Source organism: Scyliorhinus canicula, chromosome 25 (assembly GCF_902713615.1).
Source record: "Scyliorhinus canicula chromosome 25, sScyCan1.1, whole genome shotgun sequence".
NCBI classification, from domain to species: Eukaryota; Metazoa; Chordata; class Chondrichthyes; order Carcharhiniformes; family Scyliorhinidae; genus Scyliorhinus; species Scyliorhinus canicula.
The window spans coordinates 19,859,728-19,886,576 of NC_052170.1; the positions used below are offsets into that span (position 1 = coordinate 19,859,728).

The 26,849-nt window shown below is 49.7% G+C and overlaps 1 protein-coding gene across 1 annotated transcript; it reads left to right on the forward strand.

Annotated features, from left to right (window-relative positions):
• Window positions 1-3,364: 3,364 nt before the first annotated feature.
• LOC119957138 (mucolipin-1-like) lies at window positions 3,365-26,410 on the forward strand. Its single transcript, XM_038784889.1, has 9 exons — window positions 3,365-3,581; window positions 8,924-9,091; window positions 12,816-12,972; window positions 13,176-13,257; window positions 15,674-15,770; window positions 16,770-16,869; window positions 22,550-22,659; window positions 24,224-24,373; window positions 26,237-26,410. Exons 1-9 carry the CDS (start codon window positions 3,492-3,494, stop codon window positions 26,393-26,395), a joined length of 1,113 nt encoding a protein of 370 aa, XP_038640817.1. The 5' UTR covers window positions 3,365-3,491; the 3' UTR covers window positions 26,396-26,410.
• Window positions 26,411-26,849: the final 439 nt, after the last annotated feature.

Here is a 26,849-nt window from a genome sequence, read left to right on the forward strand (position 1 = left end):
CTTTCTTCCTGAATTGCCTTCACTTCCACTAACCTGGATGCACACACATACTTCCCCTCAGATCGGTGCAATTCCCACTTGCGTCCACCAGATGGACCATCAGCATCATTGAGTTCAATCTACAGTTCTCCACGTGGGGGTTGAAACCGATTTTCAGACAGCCTCTATCATTAGCAGGTGGTACTGAACTGGAACCTTCCACTCCAGGTTAAACTGAGTGGAGAGAGAAAGGTCGGCTTCAGCTCCCTAGTCTTATCAATCGGAGATTTAAACTGTCACAGACTTTGCTATTAATTGCAGTCTTTCAATCAGCAGTTAAACCTTTGCAGGCCTGAGCGAGTGCTTAAGCCATCTCCTGGCTGCTCTTGGAGGCTGAACAGAACTGAGAGACAGAATGGAGCCTGCCTGGGGTTTCCAGTATCTTCTGAAAGGCTATACCAATCCCAATCGAGAACAGAAGATGTCCCACAATGTCAGGAGCTGACCGGCTGCTTGCCAAGTCCATCAAAATGCCATCACGGGCTATGCCACGGAACATACCGAATTAAGGGGCCGGTCTGGTTGGTCCAAATAGCAGCTGGGTGGGGTGGGGGTCATCTCAAAACCAAAAGTCTGTAATGTTACAGGACAGGAATTAAAAGAAAACACTGAATAGACTCTCATTTAACAAGTTCCTTACACTACATAAACGGGTCATTTAACAGTCTGAGTGTGTGCTTCCTCCTTGGTGCTATCCCTCTGATGCTGCGGTTGACGTATCTCCTTAGACTGTCTGCTGGAGTCTCTGGAGCAGGACTTGAACACGCCACTTACTGACCGAGTGAGAGTGTGGATTGGTTATCGTTCGCTGTTGTTGTTGGGTATGGAGCTGCTTTAACACTACTCCTTATTCACCGACTGGTACAAATTCTGGATTATTACTCTTTGTATGTTTGATCCTGCCCCCGTGTTCTTGCCAGCTGCCCCTCGAGACTCTGGGCACAGTTCTGTGCCAATGTGCCTGCTCTTTGTGTGCCAGTCTAGACGGTGTCGGGTGAGCTTCACAAATGAGTGCTGATGCGTGTCTCCCTCTTTGTGCGCCCCTCGCGTTTGGTGCAGTCAGTGGACAGCGACCCCGACATCTCACTGCGCAAAATATATCCCACATTTGCCTCATTGACGCCTACTTGTGACAATAACCGATTATTGTTATAATAATTGAGCGCATGTGATTGACGTATGAATGTAGGTTGTTCAGTCTGTGCTCAAGGACAGGAAATGGTTATAAAGCGCCTGCAAATCTGGAGTGAATCTAATTATGGTAATTGTTTTTCTTCTGACCTCGAATTGACTCTCACAGGTTCCTCATTAGCAGCTGCATGACAGATTTTGCACGGCCATGATAGCCAATAGATCAGAGCGTCAGGTATAGAGTTGTGTATTTTAACCCTGTGTTTGTGCCGTGCCCAGGTGTGGGTTGGGCTTTTCAGCGGACTGTCCTCGTAGCATGGTGCCAGTTTGTGTGGGTTTGATCCTGAATTGCGGAGGGAACCTCTGAACATATTGTAGCCCAATGGCATGTCCGCACTGACTCTTACCAACGTTTACAGATGCACTATAGAAAGCATCCTATCGGGCTGCATCACAGCCTGGTATGGCAACTGCTCGGCCCAGGACCGCAAGGAACTCCAGAGAGTCGTGAATACCGCCCAGTCCATCACACGAACCTGCCTCCCATCCATTGACTCCATCTACACCTCCCGCTGCCTGGGGAAGGTGGGCAGCATAATCAAAGACCCCTCCCACCCGGCTTACTCACTCTTCCACTTGTTCCATTGGGCAGGAGATACAAAGGTCTGAGAACACACACGAACAGATTCAAAAACACCTTCTTCCCCGCTGTCACCAGACTCCTAAACGATCCTCTTATGGACTGACCTCATTAACACTGCACCCCTGTATGCTTCAAACCGATGCCGGTGTCTATGTATTTACATTGTGTACCTTGTGTTGCCCTATTACGTATTTTATTTTCATGTACTAAATGATCTGTTTGAGCTGCTCGCAGGAAAATACTTTTCACTGTACCTCGGTACACGTGATAATAGACAAACAAATCCAAATCCAAGGCTGAGATGTTTGGTGTCTCTAAACATAACAAGTGGACAGGAAGAAACGTTTCTTCTTGGTGGAGCGTTTAATGACCAGGGGGCAGAGATTTAAGATAAGGGGCAGGAGGTGTAGAGGGGATGTGAGGAAAACGTTTTCACCCAGAGGGTAGTGGGAGTCTGGAACTCGCTGCCTGAAAGCGGTTGGAGACAGAGACCCTCGTAACATTTAAGTGTTTAATGTGCACTCGTGATGCCAAGGCAGATAAGGCTAAGTGCTGGAAGATAGGATTAGAATAGTTAGGTGGTTGTTTTTTGACTGGTGCAGCATGATGGGCCGAATGGCCTTTTCGGAGCTCTATGCTGGTAGCCCAATGTTGAGACTTCTGTTTGCAGTTTGAGGAGTCGCCGCCTCTGAAGACGGATCGGCCGTTTAGGACTGAGATGAGGAAAAATGTCTTCACTTTGAGCATTATGACTTTGGAGACTGCCCCAGAGAGTTGTGGCTGCTCAATCAATCTGAGATGGACAGGTATTTGGATTTCAAAGGAATCGCAGGATCTGGGAAAGTGAGGGAAGGTCATCCATAATCTTAACAAATAGTGGGGCGGGCACGAGGGGCTGGTTCTTACACAAAACAGATTTTCTGTTGGAAGTGGGATATCTGGGAAGGCCAGTGAGCTGAAATCTTGTGTGCATTGCACAGTCAGCTCCTCCACCTTTTACAGCTTATCCTGAAATCTGTATGATGGGCTGAATGGAACTCTTTGTCTATATTTACGGGTTAGCCAACAGTGAAGTGACCAGTTAATCGTTTTGTTGTTGGTTGTTGAGGAAGGTTTCATTTCATTTCATTCATTTCAAGGTGTTGAATAAGGAGCCAGGAAAGGTCTCTCTCTCGCGCTCTCTCTCGCGCTCTCTCTCTCTTTCCCCCCCCACCCACCCTGTCCAGTGGAAGTACTCCCAACTTTACCTCTTTGTGTGAAGACGGTGTGTCGGTTTTTATGTGCTATGTGAGGTGCAGTAAGTCATTCAGTTTGGACTGGTGTGACATGGCTTACAGCGCATGGAAGGTGGAGATATCTGGAGAGGGTTTGCTTGAAGATTGAAGAGAAACGATGCCGTCCTTGTCTGGAGCTCCGCGTGGCGGTGGGGGGGGGGGGGTTGTGTGGGCCGGGAGTCTGACTCCGCTCCCAAAGCCGAGGTTTGCTTCTTCACTGAATGTGTAACTTCACACTTTGATTGTTGGTCTTCCCCCCTCTGCCCGTTTTAGAGAGGGAGAGGCTGCTGACTGCGGTGAACAGTTATGGCTCCCAGGATGGCGTCCACACGTTGCCTCCTCGGCCCTGCCTCTCCTCCCAGGAGCAGGAGGAGGAACTGAGGAGGAAGCTGAAATATTTCTTCATGAGCCCCTGCGATAAATACCGAGCGAAAGGCCGGAAGCCCTGCAAACTTTTGGTGCAAATATTGAAGCTCATGGCAGTCACGGCACAGGTAAGGCATGGCACCTGGAGCAACCTGCTGTGTAAGATTGGCACAGAAGCTGAACGGGCGGTCAAGGACTCTGGTCCTCAAAAAGATGTTAAAGGGGAGACGGTGTTGATGTCACTGGACTGGTAATCCAGAGGAGGGCAATTAGGGATGGGCAACAAATGCTGACACATTCTCCCCCCCCCCCCCCCCCCCCCCCCCCCCCCCCCCCCGAAGGGGGATTTGGGGTAGCCGCTATGAGCCAGCTGAAATCATTGTTCATTTGACACGAGCGGCTTCGGAAATTTTATTTTGCCCAGTCTTTCGGAGAGCAGTTCTGGAAGTCATATCCTGTCCTGACTTGGACAGGCTGGTTCTTCCACATTGTGGTTTGAAAGTGTTTGATTATAGGGGCCATGGAAGTGAGTTTAGCTCATGAACGTGCAGACTGGGTCACTGAATCCACCCTCAACGTTGGAAATTTAAATGGCGGCATTGTATTGTCCCAACGGTGTGCGGGTTAGGGGGAATTGGCCACGCTAAATTGCCGCTTGGCGTCCAAAGGTTGGGTAGGGTTAAGGGAATAGGGCGGGATGAGGCTGGGTGCTTTCATTTGAGTTCCTGGAGTGAGTGTCACTGGCAAGGCATTACCCATCCCAAACTGCTTTCGAGGAGCTGGTGGTAAGCTGCCATCTTGGAACTGTTGCAGTCCACATGGTGTAGGTGCACCCACAGTGCTGTTGGGAAGGAGGCGTAGAGGGTTTCAAGGATTTCAACCCAGTGACGGAACGGTAAAGTAGTTCCATGTCAGGATGGTGCATGGTTCAGAGGAGAATTTAAAAAAGATAGAAATTTAGAGTACCCAATTCTTCTTTTCCAATTAAGGGGCAGTTTAGCGTGGCCAATCCACCTACCCTGCACATCTTTGGGTTGTGGGGGGGTGAGACCCACGCAGACACAGGAAGAATGTGCAAACTCCACACTGGCAGTGACCCAGGGCCGGGATTCGAACCTGGGACCTCTGTGCTGTGAGGCAGCAGTGCTAATCACCGGCATCATGCCACCCATTCGGTTTGGAAGGTGCTGTCAAAGGAACTTTGTCAAGTTGCTTCAAGCGTCATCCCTCCAGCTATGGTCAGCGACCCCCTGAGCAAAGGGACGTGCAGGTTGTGGAAGAGGTTAGAAGGGCAAATTGAACAATGGTTCTCCAAGAGAAATTGTTTATTCGACACACACGTTCTCAAGCAGAACAGGAAAATATGTTACAGATGTGTTTATTGAACAAACGTCTACCGCTATTGAATGACTAAATAAGTAAAGTACTCAATGATGGGTGGCACAGTGGTTAGCACTGCTGCCTCACAGCGCCAGGGACCCGGGTTCGATTCCGGCCTCGGGTGACTGTCTGTGTGGAGTCTGCACGTTCTCCCCGTGTGTGCGTGGGTTTCCTCCGGGTGCTCCGGTTTCCACCCACAGTCCAAAGATGTGCAGGTTAGGGGGATTGGCCGTGATCAATGCGCGGGGTTCTGGGGTTAGTGCAGGGGTGTGGGCCGAGGGAGGATGCAGACTCGATGGGCTGAATGACGGCCTCCTGAGTTGCACGGATTCTGCGAACAATCAAAACACTTTTCATCTTGCATTTTACCGACAAACACACACAAAAGGTTAAAATTCACATACCTATTGCATGAGAATTGAGTACTAGGATCTGGGTCTCAACAATGATGTGTGTTACACTCTCGTTTTAATTTGCTCATCCAAAGTGCCCTGAGCCACACATTGTCCCACACAGCTGCCGATGTGAGGCCAGTATCCAGCCAACTGACTCAGTCCTTTTTGGGGTTTGGTTTGCACCAGGGTGATTATTATACGTGTTTCCTGGCGAGAGCCAGCAGACTTGAGCTTTTCCTTTTATCCATTCATGGGATGTGGGTGTTTGCTGGCAAGGCCAACAGTCTTTGCCCATCCATCCCTGGCTCACTTTTCGAGAGCTCTTTAAGAGTCGACCACATTGCTGTGGGGAGCCACATGTCGGCCAGATCAGGTAAGGATGGTCAATGTGTCTCTCCTGTGTCTCTCCTGTGTCTCTCCTGTGTCTCTCCTGTGTCTCTCCTGTGTCTCTCCTGTGTCTCTCCTGTGTCTCTCCTGTGTCTCTCCTGTGTCTCTCCTGTGTCTCTCCTGTGTCTCTCCTGTGTCTCTCCTGTGTCTCTCCTGTGTCTCTCCTGTGTCTCTCCTGTGTCTCTCCTGTGTCTCTCCTGTGTCTCTCCTGTGTCTCTCCTGTGTCTCTCCTGTGTCTCTCCTGTGTCTCTCCTGTGTCTCTCCTGTGTCTCTCCTGTGTCTCTCCTGTGTCTCTCCTGTGTCTCTCCTGTGTCTCTCCTGTGTCTCTGTCTGTGTCTCTCTGTGTCTCTCTGTGTCTCTCTCTGTGTCTCTCTCTGTGTCTCTCTCTGTGTCTCTCTCTGTGTCTCTCTCTGTGTCTCTCTCTCTGTGTCTCTCTCTGTGTCTCTCTCTGTGTCTCTCTCTGTGTCTCTCTCTGTGTCTCTCTCTGTGTCTCTCTCTGTGTCTCTCTCTGTGTCTCTCTCTGTGTCTCTCTCTGTGTCTCTCTGTCTGTCTGTCTGTCTCTGTCTGTCTCTGTCTGTCTCTGTCTGTCTCTGTCTCTGTCTGTCTCTGTCTGTCTCTGTCTGTCTCTGTCTCTGTCTCTGTCTCTGTCTCTGTCTCTGTCTCTGTCTCTGTCTCTGTCTCTGTCTCTGTCTCTGTCTGTGTCTCTGTCTGTCTCTCTCTGTCTGTCTGTCTCTGTCTCTGTCTGTCTGTCTGTCTCTCTCTCTCTGTCACCCCCCCCCCCCCCCCCCCCCCCCCCCCCCCCAAAATCACCTAAAGGACATTAGTGACCCTGCAACATGGAGGCCTCTGTTGGTAACCATATTATAATGTACTGACATAGCAGACCCTGCATGTTAAAGTGACACGAGCGAGTGGCGCAGTGTTTAGCACTGCTGTCTCACGGCGCCGAGGACCCGGGTTTGATCCCGGCCCCAGAGTGGAGTTTGCACATTCTCCCCGTGTCTGCCTGGATCTCATCCCGCAACCCCAAGATGCGCAAGGTAGGTGGATTGACCACGTTAAATTGCCCCCTCTTATTGGGGGGGGAATGAATTGGGTACTTTTAAATTTATTTTGAAAATAAAACAAAAGTAATTTGAAAGCTCTTGGAAGTGGCTTGGCCAAGTGCCATAAAACTGTGCTTGATAAGAATGGTTCATAAAAACAAATGACTCAGTTCCTGGCAATGACTGAGATTGTTTCCGTTCCAAGTAGAAAATCTATTGCTCGCAGCTAATTTGTGCCGATGAGCTGAATTTGCGACGTGAGGCCTGTCTGTCCCCTCAGCTGGACGTAAAGACTCCAAGGCCTCGTCATTCACCCCATTGCTGAGTGTGGGCGTTTGCTGTGCACATTACGAGCTCAGTTTCCTACATTCTGACACATGACCCGATTTCAAAAGCACTGCGTTATCTGCAAAGTTCTCAATGTCCCAAGTTCCTCAATCCGCCACAGGCAGGCAAGTCTATTTTTTAGTTAGCTTCACGTGGTGGGAGTAAAATGAGGGCCTGAGGTTCCTCCTACTGAATGGTGAATTTAGGTCCGATATCGGGAAGTTCTTTACCCAGAGAGTGATCCATGTGCGAAATGGAACCTGGTATCCTAGAGGTCTGATCCCTGGGATTATTTAGTTTTTGAAAATTTGTTCATGGGACGTGGATGTCGCAGGCTAGGTCAGCATTTATTGCCCGTCCCTAATTGTCCCACATTGCCGTGGGCCTGGAGTCACATGTAGGCCAGACCAGGTAAGGACGGCAGATTTCCGTCCCTAAAGGACATTAGTGAACCAGATGGGTTTTTACGACAATGGTTTCATGGTCATCATTGGACCTTTTAATTCCAGATTTTTGTTCAATTCAAGTTTCGCCAACTGCGCTGGTGGGATTTGAACCTGGCTCCCTAGAGCATTTCTCTGGGTCTCTGGTTAACTAGTCCAGTGACAATACCACTACGCCACCACCTCCCCTATTGTCCTACTGCTAGTCTTTTTGATGATGTAAATGGCTTTCCACCTCTCTAATTACAGGTAACTTGCAAATGAAGGTCCGAATATTCAGTTTCTTTGGTACAATGAATAGTTGGTGTGTGAATGGATCCTGTAGGCCGGATATACTTACAATGGAGGGGGCGCAATCAAAGAAGGTTCCCCTAAGTTAGTTCCCCGGGGGTGTGAGGGTATTGTCCCCCCCGGATTTGGGGAGATTGTCCCCCCTGGGGGGAGGGTGAGGGGATTGTTCCCCCAGGGGCTGAGGGGGTTGGCCCTGGGGGGGGCGGTGAGGGGATGAGTCAATGGGGATTCTTCTATTCTCTGGAGTTTAGAAGATTGAGACGTGATCTCCTTGAAGGCGACAAGATTCTGAAGGGGTTTGAGAGGGTGGGTGCTGAGAGATAGTTTCCGCTGGTCGGGGGAATCGAAGACACGAGGGCACATTTCGGACTGAGATGGGGGACACATTCCCTCACTCAAAACGGTTGTAAATCTTTGTGGAGTTCTCCACCCCCAAGAGGATTGTGGATGCTCCCTCATTGAATATATTTAAGTCCGGGGTCAACAGATTTTGGAGTCTCTGGGAATTAAGGGATATGGGGAGTGGGCGAGAAAATGGAGTTTGAGCCCATGACCAGCCATGATCGTATTGAGTGGCGGAGCAGGCTCGATGGGCCGAATGGTCTACCCTGGCTCCTATTTCTCGTGTACATAACTGTGGGGGTGGGGGAGATCCTCCTGTGTTGGGAGGTGATGGACTGGGAATACCAGGGAAGCTGAGCAGGAGATTTATTAACATCAGACACTCCATGGTAACCAACTGAACAATATTGGTACTGTTTGACTATGCCCGAGGAATCTAGAAAGAAAAGGCTTGATTTCCAGAGCTCCTTGCATACCAAATCGCTTTACAACCAATAATGCATTATTGAGGAAATGTAGTATTTAATTTGTCTGTGGGAGCTTGCTGTAGGCAGTGAGGTAAAATTTATTTTGAAGCCATTGATTGTATTAGCCCCAGGTCCAAGCAGATTGAATGCCACACCTGTAAGACAGCACTCCTGACAACGCAGCACTCTCTCCGCACTGCATTGTGAGCGTCAGCCTATATTCTTGTGCTCAAGTCCTGAAGTGAGATTTGAACCCGTAACCGTCTGACTCGATGAGAGTGCTACCCACTGAGACACCGGCTTGGGGCGCCCAAGGTACGGAAGGAGCCCTATTCTCGGGTCAGTCAATTTCTGTTGCGAAACTGATGACTTTTAATACCTTTTTTCCACAGTTGATCCTGTTTGGGTTGAGTAACCAGATGGTGGTGGATTTTACCGAGGAAAATACAATGACCTTTAAGCACCTCTTCCTGAAGGATTACGTGGATGGGTCGGGCGATTCCTATGCTGTGTACACACGGAGGGATGTCTATGATTCTATTTTCTACACAGTTGAGCAGGTTGGTGGCTGTCATTAGAACCAGCTTTCGTTCTCGTGTCACCATTTGGGCACTTCACAATTGGGGGAAGGGAAAATGCAATGCTGTCAGACAGGAATTGAATTGCATAAGTTGGGAACTTAGGATGTCAGGGAAGGACACAAGTGGAACTTGTTCAAGGAACAGGTACTACGTGTCTTTGATACGTATGTCCCTGTTAGGCAGGGAAGAGTTGATCGAGTGAGGGAACCATGGTTGACAAGAGAGGTTGAATGTCTTGTTAAGAGGAAAAAGGAGACTTGTGTAAGGCTGAGGAAACAAGGTTCAGACAGGGCCCTGGAGGGATACAAGATAGCCAGGAGGGAACTGAAGAAAGGGATTAGGAGAGCTAAGGGAGGGCATGAAAAATCTTTGGCGGGTAGGATCAAGGAAAACCCCAAGGCCTTTTACACATATGTGAGAAATATGAGAATGACTAGAGCGAGGGTAGGTCCGATCAAGGACAGTAGCGGGAGATTGTGGATCGAGTCTGAAGAGATAGGAGTGGTCTTGAACGAGTACTTTTCTTCAGTATTTACAAACGAGAGGGGCCATATTGTTGGAGAGGACAGTGCGAAACAAACTGGTAAGCTCGAGGTAAGCTTGTTAGGAAAGATGATGTGTTGGACGTTTTGAAAAACTTGAGGATAGACAAGTCCCCTGGGCCTGATGGGATATATCCAAGGATTCTATGGGAAGCAAGAAATGAAATTGCAGAGCCGTTGGCAATGATCTTTCCGTCCTCACTGTCAACAGGAGTGGTACCAGGGGATTGGAGAGTGACGAATGTCGTGCCCATGTTCAAAAAAGGGAATAGGGATAACCCTGGGAATTACAGGCCAGTTAGTCTTACTTCGATGGTAGGCAAAGTAATGGAAAGGGTACTGAGGGATAGGATTTCTGAGCATCTGGAAAGACACTGCTCAATTAGGGGTAGTCAGCACGGATTTGTGAGGGGTAGGTCTTGCCTCACAAGTCTTATTGAATTCTTTGAGGAGGTGACCAAGCATGTGGATGAAGGTAAATCAGTGGATGTAGTGTACATGGATTTTAGTAAGGCATTTGATAAGGTTCCCCATGGTAGGCTTATGCATAAAGTAAGGAGGCATGGCATAGTGGGAAATTTGGCCAACCAACTGGCTAACCAATAGAAGTCAGAGAGTGGTGGTGGATGGCAAATATTCAGCCTGGAGCCCAGTTACCAGTGGCGTACCACAGGGATCAGTTCTGGGTCCTCTGCTGTTTGTGATTTTCATTAATGACTTGGATGAGGGAGTTGAAGGGTGGGTCAGTAAATTTGCAGATGATACGAAGATTGGTGGAGTTGTGGTTAGTGAGGAGGGCTGTTGTCTGCTGCAAAGACACATAGATAGGATGCAGAGCTGGGCTGAGAAGTGGCAGATGGAGTTTAACCCTGACAAGTGTGAGGTTGTCCATTTTGGAAGGACAAATATGAATGCGGAATACAGGGTTAATGGTAGGGTTCTTGGCAATTTAGAGGAGCAGAGAGATCTTGGGGTCGATGTTCATAGATCTTTGAAAGTTGCCACTCAAGTGGATAGAGCTGTGAAGAAGGCCTATGGTGTGCTAGCGTTCATTAGCAGAGGGATTGAATTTAAGAGCCGTGAGGTGATGATGCAGCTGTACAAAACCTTGGTACGGCCACATTTGGAGTACTGTGTGCAGTTCTGGTCACTTCATTTTAGGAAGGATGTGGAAGCTTTGGAAAAGGTGCAAAGGAGATTTACCAGGATGCTGCCTGGAATGGAGAGTAGGTCATACGAGGAAAGGTTGAGGGTGCTAGGCCTTTTCTCATTAGAACGGAGAAGGATGAGGGGCGACTTGATAGAGGTTTATAAGATGATCAGGGGAATAGATAGAGTAGACAGTCAGAGACTTTTTCCCCGGGTGGAACAAACCATTACAAGGGGACATAAATTTAAGGTGAATGGTGGAAGATATAGGGGGGATGTCAGAGGTAGGTTCTTTACCCAGAGAGTAGTGGGGGCATGGAATGCACTGCCTGTGGAAGTAGTTGTGTCGGAAATGTTAGGGACCTTCAAGCGGTTATTGGATAGGTACATGGATTATGGTAGAATAATGGAGTGTAGATTAATTTGTTCTTAAGGGCAGCACAGTAGCATTGTGGATAGCACAATTGCTTCACAGCTCCAGGGTCCCAGGTTCGATTCCGGCTTGGGTCACTGTCTGTGTGGAATCTGCACATCCTCCCCGTGTGCGCGTGGGTTTCCTCCGGGTGCTCCGGTTTCCTCCCACAGTCCAAAGATGTGCAGGTTGGGTGGATTGGCCACGATAAATTGCCCTTAGTGTCCAAAATTCTATAATCTATGATTAACCTAGGACAAAAGTTCAGCACAACATCGTGGGCCGAAGGGCCTGTTCTGTGCTGTATTTCTCAATGTTCTATGTTCACACGCTTTCTCTCTGTTAACACGCCAAATTGCTCTTTCTGGTGGCAGCCCTTGCTCATTGAGGCAACTTGGTATTTAGCATGTCGTGGATGTGTGTACCTTCTGGGAAAATAGATGGTATATAGGATCCAACATACTGACACAGAGCTTGCTTTTACAGAGCTTCTCATCGAACATCCTTAATGAAGTGCTTTCTGAAGTGTCGTCCGTGTTGTAGTGTGGGGAACAGCGCAGCCAATTTGCAACACCAAGCTCCCACCAATAGCAATGACTAGATCATTTGTTTTTTCGTGATCGTTTCCAACATTTCTTTGTGATTGTTTTTAGTCAGCACAGCTGGCAGCAAGGGTGGCACAGTGGTTAGCACACTTGCTTTGCGGCGCCAGGTTCGATTCCCGCTTGGGTCACTGTCTGTGCGGAGCCGGCTCGTTCTCCCCCTGCCTGCGTGGGCTTCCTCCGGGTGCTCCGGTTTCCTCCCACAAGTCCCAAAAGATATACAGGTTGGGTGGATTCTCCCTCCGTGTACCCGAACAGGTGCCGGAATGTGGTGACTAGGGGCATTTCACAGTAACTTCATTGCAGTGTTAATGTAAGCCTACTTATGACAATTTAAAAAAAAAAAATTTGGTGGCACAATGGTTAGCACTATTGCCTCACAGCGCTAACCAGGTTTGATTGTGGCCTTCGGCGACTGACTGGAGTCTGCACGTTCTCCCCGTGTCTGCGTGGGTTTCTTCCGGGTGCCCCGGTTTCCTCCCACAGACAAAAGATGTGCAGGTTAGGTGAATTGGCCTTGATGTATTGCCCAAACGTTAGGTGGGGTTACCGGGCTAGGATTGGGGATTGGGCCGAGGTAGGGTGCTCAATCGGAGCAAGGGTCTGTGCAAACCCAATGGGCCGAATGGCCTCCTTCTGTACTGTAGGGATTCTATGATTCATCCGTGGGGAGAGAAACACCAGTTAATGCTCCTGATCAATGACCTTTCATCAGAACTGGGGGAAAGGTCAGAGTCATAACAGGTTTGGAGTAAAGGGATTGTGAAGATTGCGGTGGGAATGCTGGCTTCCTCTTTGTTTATCGTGCTCATCCCTGATACCATTCTGCAGTTCTTACCGTTGAGTATTTCCTCCTTCACTAATGACTTAATGTGCGCTGTTATTTGACTGCCTTTACCACTTTGCTTGTTGGCCCTGAGAGTCCAGTAACTTGACCCTGCGTTTCACGCTAGTTGATCACAGTGCGGCTCACTTGAGATGCTTTATTTTCCCTGCAGTACCTCGCTCTGCAGAATATGACCCTGGGGCAGTACGCCTATGCGTCTGACGGCGATGAGAATAGCACTGCCCTGCAGCTCTGCCAGCGCTTTTACAAGAAGGGCAGCATCAACCCTGCCAATGACACCTTCAACATCAACCCGCAGGTGGTAACAGGTGAGGGGGCCACGGCACGCTAAACCGGCACGTGAAATGTTCCGGCTTCGGGCCCCATTCGCCGTTATGCCGAGACAGTCTCTTCCCCGCCTAGCGCGCCTTAATACAATTAGCATGCCGTTAACTGTGATGGCCAGGGTTGGCCGTTTGGCTGCAATGGATTTCTAGCCATCTTGTGGGTAACTCTGCTCCTTTTCTTCCAGAGTGTGTGAATGTGAGCCCCACCTCGCACATCAATCCCGGAGAGACGTTGAAGTACCAGAACATCACACTGAAATTCTACAAGTAAAGTCACCCTCGGGTTTAAATTATAGCGCTGAGCCCACTTTTGACTGGATGTGAAATGCCTCTTAAGCCCGAGTTAGAGTATTACATTGAGCCCCGTGCTTGCAGGAAGGATATTGAGGTTTCGGAGAGTGCAGTACAGATTGGCAATGTGGCTGCCTGGTTCCGCCGTCTCCTAGGCCATAGAATTTACAGTGCAGAATGGGGCCACTCGGCCCATCGAGTCTGCACCAGCTCTTAGAAAGAGCTCCCGACTTAGGCTCACGCCGCTATCCTTTCCCAGAAACCCAGTAACCCGACCTGACTCTCTCTTTGGCCACTAAGGGGTAATTTATCATGGCCAATCCACCCAACCTACACGTCTTTGGACTGTGGGAGGAAACCGGAGCACCCGGAGGAAACCCACTCTGCTACCGTGCTGCCCAGATTACGGTGTGATAAAATAGGGTTTCAAATTGGGAAAGGCTGGGTCAGGGTGTAAACGGGCGGCCCAGATGAGGAGCCATGTTACACCAGTTTAATCTCAAAGGATATATGATCTGGGGCAGGAGAAATTTCTTCACAATGAGTTGTGCAGCTGAGGATTCACTTCCAAGGTTAGTTGTTGAGGCAGAAATGGTGTCAGGATTTAAGGGAATATTGGATGAAGGGGATGAGGTGGAGGGTAACTATGATTAGAATGCATGGGGAACCCGGGCACAAACCCAGTGCGCGCTGAAAGAAGGTTCTAGAAAGTCTTTGCAGGTTTGACTCGTGACTGGCTGTGCGAGCTTTGCACAGGAAATGCTAAATTTCCTGACGTGACACTCTGAATGTCTCAACCCTTCTGGTGACATGACCTCAGCTCTCTATACACGCCCCCCTCCCCCCAACCCTTTCAATTGTTCCTGCGTTTCGTTCGTCAGCGTAGGGAGAATGGCTCCCGTTGATTTTTAGTGAAAGATTCAACACGGAATGAAATAGCAGAGGTCCATGCCGTGCTAGTCCCAGTTTCTCAGGGAGGTTAACTCGGGGAAGCACGGTAGCATATTGGTTAGCACAATGGCTTCACAGCGCCAGGGTCCCGGGTTTGATTCCCGGCTTGGGGGTCACTGTCTGAGGAGTCTGCACGTTCTCCCCGTGTGTGCGTGGGTTTCCTCCGGGTGCTCCGGTTTCCTCCCACAGTGCAAAGATGTGCAGGTTAGGTGGATTGGCCATGATAAATTGCCCTTAGTGTCCAAAAAAGGCAAGGTAACGCGGGATTATGGGGACAGGGTGGAAATGTGGGATAGGGTGGAGGTGTGGGGTTAAGTAGGGTGCTCTTTCCAAGGGCCAGTGCAGACTCGATGGGCCGACGGGCCTCTTTCTGCACTGTAAATTCTGTGATTCTGTGATAAACCATGGGCTGGATGTCCATATGTGTATTCAACCACGTGACCAAGTTGAAACAATTGGAGATGGCTAGTGATTATACTTTTCCTGAGAGAGCCGGGATTTTTAGACCATGCTAAATAACCATGAGGTATTTGGTAATGTGTGTCCGGGGATGATGATGTGTTTGAGCTTGGGGCTCCCAAATCCTTTTTTTTTTTTTAAATTTAGAGTACCCAATTAATTTTTTCCAATTAAGGAGCAATTTAGCGTGTTCAATCCACCTAACCTGCACATCTTTGGGTTGTGGGGGCGAAACCCACGCAAACACGGGGAGAATGTGCAAACTCCACACGGACAGTGACCCAGAGCCCCCCCTGCCCCGGTTTCTTTTCTAACCCACTAGTATCTCATTGAATAAATAACACAAGCTTATTGTGAGTATTCTACTAGAGCTGAAGCTCCCGTTTCAGCCCCTGGTCTGTGCTGAGCTAGCAGACAGGAGGCCACATCGACACTAAAATTAACCCAGGACTCTTGGGCAAAGAAGGGGTTACATTGGCCCTGATATCTGCTCCTTGCATCTGGTTGTCCGATTAACGGGGCACTGATGACCCCCCCCACAATTGAACGGCTTGTCTGGGTTCATTCGTGAGAGGGGTATAGCCGCCTGGGGGTGAGTGTGGCTAACACGCACTGAACCATAGCCCAGTGCGAATGGGTGCTTCTGACGGGGGGTGGATATTAGTGACATGGGGGAGGAGTTAATGGCCACATTTTATTTTGTGACAGGATGTGACACTGCAGCCTTAATGCTCGCATGGTGGCAGATAGAAAAGCACTGTGGCCGTTCGGCCCATCGAGCCTTTGCTAACACTTTGATAGAAATTGTGTGTATGTGTGTGTCAGTGTCGTCTCCTGCGCTGTCGGAGATGAGCAAAGAGCACAGACCATGGGTGGAGCTTGGGCCTTTCTCTGTTAGTCACTGCGCGACAGAAGGTGGGGAAGGCTTAAACCGACGTTCGCAGCCAGCCTGGTAAAACCCATTCTGCTTTTGTGTTCTCAGGCTTATAAGTGTCTCCATCATGTTTAAACTGAAGGCCATAAACATCCAGACAATTATCAACCATGAAATCCCGGATTGTTACACGTTTCAGATCCTAGTGAGTACAATCCACCTCCTTGTTTTATGAATGATCTCTGCCTCTCCCTGCAGCAGGATCCGCCGATGTTAATCTCCCCTGCGTGTGAACCCGTGTAGGAGTCGGCTCAGCCGCTCACATGATGGGGCAGCGATGAAGGGATTTTTTTAATTTTTTTTTTTTATTTTTATTTTTTTAAATAAATTTAGAGTACCCAATTATTTTTTCCAATTAATGGGCAATTTTTAGCGTGGCCAATTCACCTAACCTGCGCATCTTTGGGTTGTGGGGGCGAAACCCACGCAGACACGGGGAGAATGTGCAAACTCCACACGGACAGTGACCCAGGGCTGGGATTCGAACCCGGGTCCTCAGCGCCGTAGGCAGCAATGCTAACCAATGTGCCACCGTGCTGCCCTTGCGATGAAGGGATTAATCTTGATCTGGCAATGCAGCGGAAAACTTATGCAAAGTTCAAATAGCCCCCCACCCCCCCCCGAGACCTCTACCACCTGGAGGTGCAAGGGCAGCAGATGCATGGGAACGCCATCACCTGGAAGTTAACTTCAAAGCACCACAGCATCCTGATTGGAAACTATATCACTGTTCCCTCACCGTCACTGGGTCAAAATCTTGGGACTCCCTCTCCTGAGTGTGGATGTACCTACACCCAGACTAAAACCCACGCCATGGCTGGCATCTGAAGTCCTCGACATGTGCAGGAGGGGAGGGGGAACGTTAGCCCAGCTTCCGCTGATCCATATACGACGATGCAGTTCCGCTATTGCAAAGTGCGTGTGTGAATGGGCGGGATCAGGCTCAGCTGTGATGCTCTCTGCAGTTGAACAGCCCACTCTTTTGCGCCTTGAATAATGAAGAGCCGCAGCCTGGACCAGACAATCCACGATCTCCACGGGCTAGATGGCACGTTCGGGTGTGTGGGGTGGGGTAGGGTGGGGGTAATGGCGTTGGGAGCACGAGGTGAGGAAATTGTGCTGAATGATTTCTGTTCCATTTCAGATCCTGTTCGATAATAAAGCTCACAGTGGCCGGATAAAGATCACCCTCGATAACGATGTGGTTATTAATGAATGTTCTGATCCCAGTGTTTTTGGATACGGTGAGAATATCTACCAGACTGCCTTGTGAACAGAATTCTGCTGATTTGAAATGGGTAACCTGCTTGCTGTAGTCTACTGGGAGAGAGCGAAACAGTGGGATTAGTTTGGGATTGATACAGGGCTATGGAGAGAGAGCGGGGCAGTGGGATTGATACAGGGCTATGGGGAGAGAGCGAAGCAGTGGGATTAGTCTGGGATTGATACAGGGCTATGGGGAGATTGATACAGGGCTATGGGGAGGGAGTGGGTCAGTGGGATTAGTTTGGGATTGATACAGGGCTATGGGGAGAGCGAAGCAGTGGGATTAGTTTGGGATTGATACAGGGCTGTGGGGAGAGAGGGGGGCAGTGAGATTAGTTTGGGATTGATATAGGGCTATGGGGAGAGAGCGAAGCAGTGGGATTAGTTTGGGATTGATACAGGGCTATGGGGAGAGAGCGGGGCAGTGGGATTAGTCTGGGATTGATACAGGGCTATGGGGAGAGCGCGGGGCAGTGGGATTACTTTGGGATTGATACAGGGCTATGGGGAGAGAGCGGGGCAGTGGGATTAGATTGGGATTGATACAGGGCTGTGGGGAGAGAGCGGGGCAGTGGGATTGATACAGGGCTATGGGGAGAGAGCGGGGCAGTGGGATTAGTTTGGGATTGATACAGGGCTATGGGGAGATTGATACATGGCTATGGTGAGAGCGGGTCAGTGACATTGATATAGGGCTATGGGGAGAGAGTGGGTCAGTGGGATTGATACAGGACTATGGGGAGAGAGCGGGTCAGTGAGATTGATACAGGGCTATGGGGAGAGAGCGGGTCAGTGGGATTGATACAGGGCTATGGGGAGAGAGCGGGTCAGTGAGATTGATACAGGGCTATGGGGAGAGAGCGGGTCAGTGGGATTGATACAGGGCTATGGGGAGAGCGGGACAGTGGGATTAGTTTGGAATTGATACAGGGCTATGGGGAGAGAGCGGGTCAGTGAGATTGATACAGGGCTATGGGGAGAGAGCGGGTCAGTGGGATTGATACAGGGCTATGGGGAGAGAGCGGGTCAGTGGGATTGATACAGGGCTGTGGGGAGAGCTGGTCAGTGGTATTGATACAGGGCTATGGGGAGAGAGCAGGGCAGTGGGATTAGTTTGGGATTGATACAGGGCTATGGGGAGAGAGCGGGGCAGTGTGATTAGTTTGGGGATCAATACAGGGCTATGGAGAGAGAGCAGTGGGATTAGTTTGGGATTGATACAGGGCTATGGGGAGAGCGGGTCAGTGGGATTGATACAGGGCTATGGGAGAGAGCGGGGCAGTGGGATTAGTTTGGGATTGATACAGGGCTATGGGGAGAGAGCGGGGCAGTGTGATTAGTTTGGGGATCGATACAGGGCTATGGGGAGAGAGCAGTGGGATTAGTTTGGGATTGATACAAGGTTGAGAGGAGAGCGGGACACTGGGAATAGTTTTTTTTTTTAAATTTAGATTACCCAATTATTTTTTCCAATTAAGGGGCAATTTAGCGTGGCCAATCCACCTACTCTGCACATTTGTGGGTTGTGGGGGCGAAACCCACGCAGACACGGGGAGAATGTGCAAACTCCACACGGACAGTGACCCAGAGCCGGGATCGAACCTGGGACCTCAGCGCCGTGAGGCGGTTGTGCTAACCACTAGGCCACCGTGCTGCCCGACACTGGGAATAGTTATGTCAGTTGAAGGCGTGTTGGCTGGAATTTTCCGGCGGGAATGCCTGGTGCTGCTGGCAGAGCACCAGGGAATCCCCCTTGACAACGGCGGGATCTGAAGATCTCGCTGCCAGCCAATAGCAGGGTGACTCTGCTTGTGCAGGAACCCCGACCCCTTGAGTTGGATTGTGGCTATTCTGCTGAAACTCTCTACTGTGGCTCACAGCGAAGGGGATGGTCACTCTGACCTGCTGCCGGAAAGCAGTTAGCTGTGTTGGAATGGGTGCGGGGTGTAACCCCTGCAGAGATTACACAGCTCTGATTTCAATGTGTGAAGCCGTTGCCTGCATACGCAAAGACTGTTGTTGTCCCTCTCCCATCTCCGGATGCTGGGACACTGTTCCGATGATAACCCAATGTCACCTTGCCCGAGTCGCCATTCGTAGTTTAGAGATCCTGGGGAATATATTTCTCTCTCCTTGGCAGATGTGGGCCATCAGGCCGGCCAGTTGTAGCCTTACAGAAATCTTTGGATCCTCACTGTCCTTGACAGAAATCTTTGGATCCTCAGTGTCTTCAGGTGATGTCCCAGAGGACTGGACAATAGCCAATATTGTTCCTTTGTTTAAGAAGGATAGCGAGGATAATCCAGGGAACTACAGGTCGGTGAGCTTTACGTCAGTGGTAGGGAAATTACTGGAGAGAATTCTTCGAGACGGGGCAGCACGGTAGTATTGCGGATAGCACAATCGCTTCACAACTCCAGGGTCCCAGGTTCGATTCCGGCTTGGGTCACTGTCTGTGCGGAGTCTGCACATCCTCCCCGTGTGTGCGTGGGTTTCCTCCGGGTGCTCCGGTTTCCTCCCACAGTCCAAAGATGTGCAGGTTAGGTGGATTGGCCATGATAAATTGCCCTTAGTGTCCAAAATTGCCCTTAGTGTTGGGTGGGGTTACTGGGTTATGGGGATAGGGTGGAGTTGTTGACCTTGGGTAGGGTGCTCTTTCCAAGAGCCGGTGCAGACTCGATAGGCTGAATGGCCTCCTTCTGCACTGTAAATTCTATGAGACAGGATCTACTCCCATTTGGAAGCAAATGGACGTATTAGCGAGAGGCAGCACGGTTTTGTGAAGGGGAGGTCATGTCTCATGAACTAGATAGTTTTTCGAGGAGGTCACAAAGATGACTGATGCAGGTATGGCAGTGGATGTTGTCTATATGGACATCAGTAAGGCCTTTGACAAGGTCCCTCATGGCAGACTGGTACAAAAGGTGAAGTCACTCGGGATCAGGGGTGAGCTGGCAAGGTGGATGCAGAACAGGCTACGTCATAGGAGGCAGAGAGTAGCAATGGAAGGGTGCTTTTCTAATTGGAGGGCTGTGACTAGTGTTCCGCAGGGATCAGTGCTGGGACCTTTGCTGTTCGTAGTATATATAAATGATTTGGAGGAAAATGTAACTGGTCTGATTAGTAAGTTTGCTGATGACACAAAGGTTGGTGGAATTGCGGATAGTGATGAGGACTGTCAGAGGATACTGCAGCATTTAGATCGTTTGGAGACTTGGGCGGAGAGATGGCAGATGGAGTTTAATCTGGGCGAATGTGAGGTAATGCATTTTGGAAGGTCTAATGCAGGTAGGGAATATAGAGTGAATGGTAGAACCTTCAAGAGTATTGACAGTCAGAGAGATCTAGGTGTACAGGTCCACAGGTCACTGAAAGGAGCAACACAGGTGGAGAAGGTAGTCAAGAAGGCATACGGCATGCTTGCCTTCATTGACCGGGGCATTGAGTATAAGAATTGGCAAGTCATGTTGCAGCTGTATGGAACCTTAGTTAAGCCACACTTGAAGTATAGTGTTCAATTCTGGTTGCCACACTACCAGAAGGATGTGGAGGCGTTAGAGAGGGTGCAGAAGAGATTTGCCAGGATGTTGCCTGGTATGGAGGGCATTAGTTGTGAGGAGCGGGTGAATAAACTCGGTTTGTTCTCAGTGGAACAACGGAGGTTGAGGGGCGACCTGATAGAGATCTGCAAAATGATGAGGGGCACAGACAGAGTGGATAGTCAGAGGCTTTTTCCCAGGGTAGAGGGGTCAATTACTAGGGGGCATAGGTTTAAGGTGCGAGGGGCAAGGTTTGGAGGAGATGTGCGAGGCAAGTTTTTTTACACAGAGGGTAGTGGGTGCCTGGAACTCGCTGCCGGAGGAGGTGGTGGAAGCAGGGACGATAGTGACGTTTAAGTGGCATCTTGACAAATACATGAATAGGATGGGAATAGAGGGACACGGAACCTGGAAGTGGAGAAGATTTTAGTTTAGACGGGCAGCATGGTCGGCGCGGGCTTGGAGGGCCGAAGGGCCTGTTCCTGTGCTGTACTTTTCTTTGTTCTTTGTTCTTATTGCTGTCTCCCAGTAGAAATTAGGTCGGCGACGAAGTCACCCTTGCATTTAGATGAGAGGACCGACAAGGCCTCAGTTTAAACATCTTAACTCGGGGCTCTCTTTCCCCCCTCAGGTTCGATTCCCGCTGGGTCACTGTCTGTGCGGAGTCTGCACGTTCTCCCCGTGTCCGCGTGGATTTCCTCCGGTTTCCTCCCACAGTCCAAAGATGTGCAGGTTAGGTGGATTGACCACGATAAATTGCCCTTCGTGTCCAAAAAGGTTAGGAGGGGTTATTGAAAGTGAGAGCTTAAATGGGTCGGTGTAGCCTCGATGGGCCGAATGGCCTCCTTCTGCACTGTATGTCCTATGTTCTAAGACTTGACTTTCCAAAAAAAAGATTCGGTGAATTGGCCATGATAAATTGCCCTTGGTGTCCAAAAAGAAAGGTTAGGTGGGGTTACTGGGTTGCGGGGAATAGGGTTGAGGCGTGGCCTTAAGTGGGGTGCACTTTCCAAGAGCCGGCACAGACTTGATGGACCGAATGGCCTCCTGCACTGTAAATGGTATGATTCTGTGATTCTATAGGGCCTCTGGAAGTGTAGCACTTGAAATGGTATCGGCGTCCTGTTGAACACTACTCTGAATACATTGAACATCCCTTAAAACAGTTATTCCCAGAATCTGGGTCTGTTATTGGCTCCCCCGCTGTGTAGCTTCCACTTCACATCAGGAACTGTTTCTAACCCAACGCCATTGTGTCTGCGACAGATGAAAAAGAACTAGCCGCCCATTTTAACAACGCTTTCAGGCACCCAGTCCAGGGCCTTGCAGGCTGCAGTACTTCAGGTTCAGGTACCTGGTGAATGAGTTGAGCGTCTTGAGCCTCAGCCACCAATTTAGGCAGCGAATTCCAGGCACCCACCGCCCTCTGAGTGAAAAGGTTATTCTCAATATCCCCTCCAATCCTTCTACCCCTCAGTTCTTTCTGGCTCCAGATGGGTGCCTCCAGGCGCGTACCTGCCCTGTTGGTGGAGGCAGATTCAATCGGAACTTTCACAGGAGAACTGGATAAATACTTGCTGAGGAGCCCTGGCTGTGGAGTTGGGGGAAGAGGATTAATTGGATGGCTCCATCACGGATCCAGCGCTTGCTCAATGGGCCGACTGGTGGCCTCCTGTGTCGCAAGATTTTCTGATACATTTGTGTGTTCGATTGCAGTGGGAATTTCAATTGTTTTGAAACGGTTTCAAGCGGGTGCGAATAATTGACCCGCTCATCGAAGCCCCAATGGCAGCACGAGTGCATGAGCCATAATCTCTGAAATGGTAGGAACGCTGAGAGGCTGCACCCTCCCCTGTTCAACAAGGCCCAACATTAGCTATGTTCACTCTTCAAATGGGGCTGGTTTAGCTCACCAGACTAAATCGCTGGCTTTGAAAGCAGTCCAAGCAGGCCAGCAGCACGGTTCGATTCCCGTACCAGCCTCCCCGGACAGGCGCCGGAATGTGGCGACTAGGGGCTTTTCACAGTAACTTCACTGAAGCCTACTCGTGACAATAAGCGATTTTCATTTCATTTTCGTTTGTTTATTTAAAAGATCCTTTCTCTTCCCCCACCACAGCTAACAATGATGCCGGACGACTGATCTTTGACATCTTTGTAATTTTACTCTGCGTGCTGTCTTTTTTCTTGTGCGTGAGATCGATCATCCGAGGCGTCAGGCTGCAACATGTGAGTACCCCGCGGTTTCTAATCGCTCGGTGCCGACTCAGATTCGGAACACCAGAAATCTGTCAGCAGATTGAGCTGTCTGCAAATCAATGGCACTGAGGGGCGGGAGGAGAGTTTTCAGGGCGTGAGGGTGCGGGATGTGGCGAAGAAATCTTGTCCCACCTCTCCCATAGCGCCAGCCTCCAGGTTGTGGGAGGCAGTGCTGTCAGTGCGAGGGGGGGAGGCTGGAGGGGGGAGGCATCTGGGGGATTTATGGGAGGATTTTGGAGGAGGATAAGGTGCCCGCGGAGGGGATTAAGGCGAAGTGGCAGTAGAGGAGGGATTGTGGCGTGGTTAGCACTGCTGCATCACGGCGCTGAGGCAAAAGAGAGAAGTGATTGTGGTGCGAGGTGCTTGCAGAGGATGAACGCCTCAACCTCGTGTGCAAAGCTGGGGCTGATACAGCTGAAGTTGGTGCACGGGGAGCACCTGACAAAGGCAAGGCTGAGCCGGCTGTTTGAGGTGGTGGAGGACGTGCGAACGGTGTGGGAGGGGTCCTGTGAATCATGCACATATGTTCTGGTCCTGCCCAAATTTAGAAAAGTTCTGGAGGGCGGCTCTTGGCACCATTTTGGCGGATTTGTCAGTTGATGTGGAGCCTGGTCCCTTGGAGGCCATATTCGGGGAGTCGGACCGACCAGAGCTGCAGACGGGTGCAGGGGGCAGATGTCTTAGCCTTCGCCTCGCTGATTGCTCACAGGCGGGCTCTGTTGGGGGAGGGTCAGCGTCTCCACCACCTCCACCCTGTGCCTGGGTGTGGCTGGGGGATTTAAAAAATATATAAATTGTTTCCAGTCTTGAGCCTTCCTTTTACTTCTTTGAACACGGGGAGAGAGAAGCAGAGTTTAAGCAGAAAATGCAAAGTTTTCCCTCCCCCTCCCTCATAAAAAGTTATTTTGTTTCATGTGTTTTTTTTACAAGATGACTCTCTGATCTGGCGAAGTGTAAAATGTATTAATTATTTTGTATTCAACTAAAATAGGTTGAACTGATTGATCTAAATGTACAGTTTCGATCTCCATATAACAGGGAGGCACAAAAAAAAACATTCTCCAGGATACCACTGGGATAACCAGGAATTGACTGGGAATGTTTTCTCCAGAAACAGGGTTTTGAGGGCTGACCTAATAGAGGGTTGCGCGGGCACATGGAGAGGAGATATTTCCACCTGAGGCAGTTGTAATGACATGCAGTAACAGTGCATGTAACAAGTGTATATGGCCTCCGACCACTAGGTGTCATGCAAGAGGAACCAGACAAAGCCAGTCTTGATCAGAGCTACAGAAGTTGTCAGTAGCGTGGTTAGAAAATCCACAGTTTGGTTAGCAATAGTTTAGTTTACCCACAGGTTATTCAACATTCAATAATTAGTCTTGAACTAGATGTTCTGTCGTACATCCCCCCCCCCCCCCCCCCCACCCCCCCGCTGTGTACAAATGCCCTCCATCCTGTTGTCCTGGGTCACTGACGTGCCAAGAGATTTGAAACCGCGGATCCCCGAGTAAACCGCTCTCTCTGTCCCCAGGAATTTGGGAAATTCTTCCGGCTGAAGCACGGGAAGGAGGTGTCATGCTCGACACGCATGGAGTTCCTCAACGGCTGGTACATCCTGCTGATAGTCAGCGACATCTTCACCTTCTTGGGAACAATCATGAAGATAGGAATCGAGTCCAAGGTAATTTGTCCCAGTTCATCCCGAAGTGCTCAGTTGCTCCAGGTATTGGTGAGTCTTTGCCACCCTATAAATTCCGGAGGTTCCCCATTGTGCTTTTCCCCACAGCGTGCCGGTTTTTACCCGGCGCCCTCCAGGTTCCAAGTCTCTTGCGTGTCGGACTCTTAAAATGCGACTCCGTAAATCTAAATCTGGAACGTAGCGTTCTGCTCCGCAGTGCTGCCCGTTGGAGCCATGTGGTATTGTGGTATCATTGCAACATTCAGTGCAGGAAAGATGTACAAAATAAATACCGTGATTATGTCAAAACATCCACGTGTGACATCTCACAGTAACTCTCAATACCAATGTACGACTAGGAACCTGGAGGCAATGGGTTCATTCCCCTTTTACTATTGAATGGCACTTCAGGGGAAAAGCCTGAATTGTAAATCCGAGGCCTTACCATAAATTATTGTAAACCTGTCCAACACTGAACATCAAAAGGTGGGAGGTAGAGTGACAGACAGTGAAAATGGGCCAGGCAGATTTTGAAGCACTTCATGGTTGAGTTTTTAAGCTGTATTATCAAAAGTGAGCAGCCTAACTTCTCCCCTCTGTATCACTACTTCTCCATAATCTCTGTATCACTCTCCCTACATTCCTTTGTAACTCGAATTCTCCTTCGATACACGAGACGCTGAAGTAATTGAGACAAAGGTGACGCTGCGGGAGGGGGAAACCAAATTGGCCGACAGGGGCGCGCACAGAACATTGAAAGAGTCGTTTGGGAACAGGGAAAAAAAGAGAGGAGACGGAGGGGAGGGGGGAGTGACTGGGCGAGGCACAGGTACACAGAGAGAGAGAGAAACGAGGAGAACAAATACATTTCTGGTAGCACAGTGGTTAGCACTGTTGCTTCACAGCGCCAGGGTCCCGGGTTCGATTCCCGGCTTGGGTCACTGTCTGTGCGGAGCCTGCACGTCCTCCCCCCGTGTCTGCGTGGGTTTCCTCCGGGTGCTCCGGTTTCCTCCCACAAGTCCCGAAAGACCTGCTTTTTAGGTGAATTGGACATTCTGAATTCTCCCTCTGTGTACCAGAACAGGTGCCGGAATGTGGCGATTGGGGGATTTTCACAGTAACTTCATTGCAGTGTTAGTGTAAGCCTACTTGTGACACTAAAGATTATTGAAAGACATTGAATGTCAAGGGGCGATGGTTCGATCCTCTCTAGTAGGTGGTCATTGCCTGGCACTTGTCAGCTCCAAACCTGGATATTGTCCAGGTCTTGCTGCATTTGGACATGGACTGCTTCGTTATCTGAGTTGAGAATGGTGCTGAACATTGTGTGCAGTCATCCGCAAACGTCCCCACTTCTGACCCTATGATGGAAGGGAGGTAATTGATGAAGCAGCTGAAGATGGTTGGGCCTAGGACACTACCCTGAGGAACTCCTGCAGTGATGTCCTGGAGTTGAGATGATTGACCTCCAATCACCACAACCATCTTCCTTTGTGCCGGGTATGACCCCAACCAGCGGAGAGTTTTCCCCTGATTCCCATTGACTCCAGTTTAGCCAGGTTTCTTTGATGCTATACTCTGTCAAATGTTGCTTTGATGTCAAGGGCAGTCACTCTCGCCTCACCTCTGGCATTCAGCTCTTTGTCCATGTTTGAACCAAGGCTGTAATGAGGTCAGAAGCTGAGTGACCCACGCGGAACCCAACGTCCCGGAGTAGGTTATTGCTGAGGGGGCAAACTGGGCCTCGGTTCAATATCAGTAAAACCTCTTCAAAATTCATGTTTTTGAAATGTTCAAATTTTAAAAAGGCTGTTCCGTATCTCAACGATCCTCGGCCATCACAAATCCCTGGGTTTTATCTTTCAGAATTTTGCATCCTACGATGTGTGCAGTATTCTCCTAGGGACCTCCACACTGCTGGTTTGGGTTGGAGTTATTCGCTATCTGAGTTTCTTTCAGAAGTACAACGTAAGTATGAACGTGGTGCATCACCACACGGTGTGGTGGAATCAAAACCGACATTAAACCAAGAGAATGAACTGTGGCCTTTGAAGGCTGGTGCTTCAGTTAGTCAGCACTTTCTTCATTGTCCCAGTTAGATCGTGGCTGCTCTGTATCTTAACCTCATCTCCCTGGCCTGGTCCCACATCTCTTACAACAATAAAAACAACTCCGACAATCTTGGCACTGACGTTGTTAACCAGTCGCCAGCGTGGTCAGCATTTCCACACTTGCCTGATGTGAAGATGACCTCGCTTCTGAACGGTCCAAATCTAATTTGTGAGGTTTCCCCTTTTTTCTTCTGCACAGCCCCACCAGAGGAAAATGTCTCTCTCTTCTCTCCTCTCTCCTCTCTCTTTTCTCTCCTCTCTCTCCTCTCTCTTTCCTCTCTTTCCTCTCTTTTTCCTCTTTTTCCTCTCTTTCCTCTCTTTCCTCTCTCTCCTCTCTCTCCTCTCTTCTCTCCTCCTCTATCTCCTCT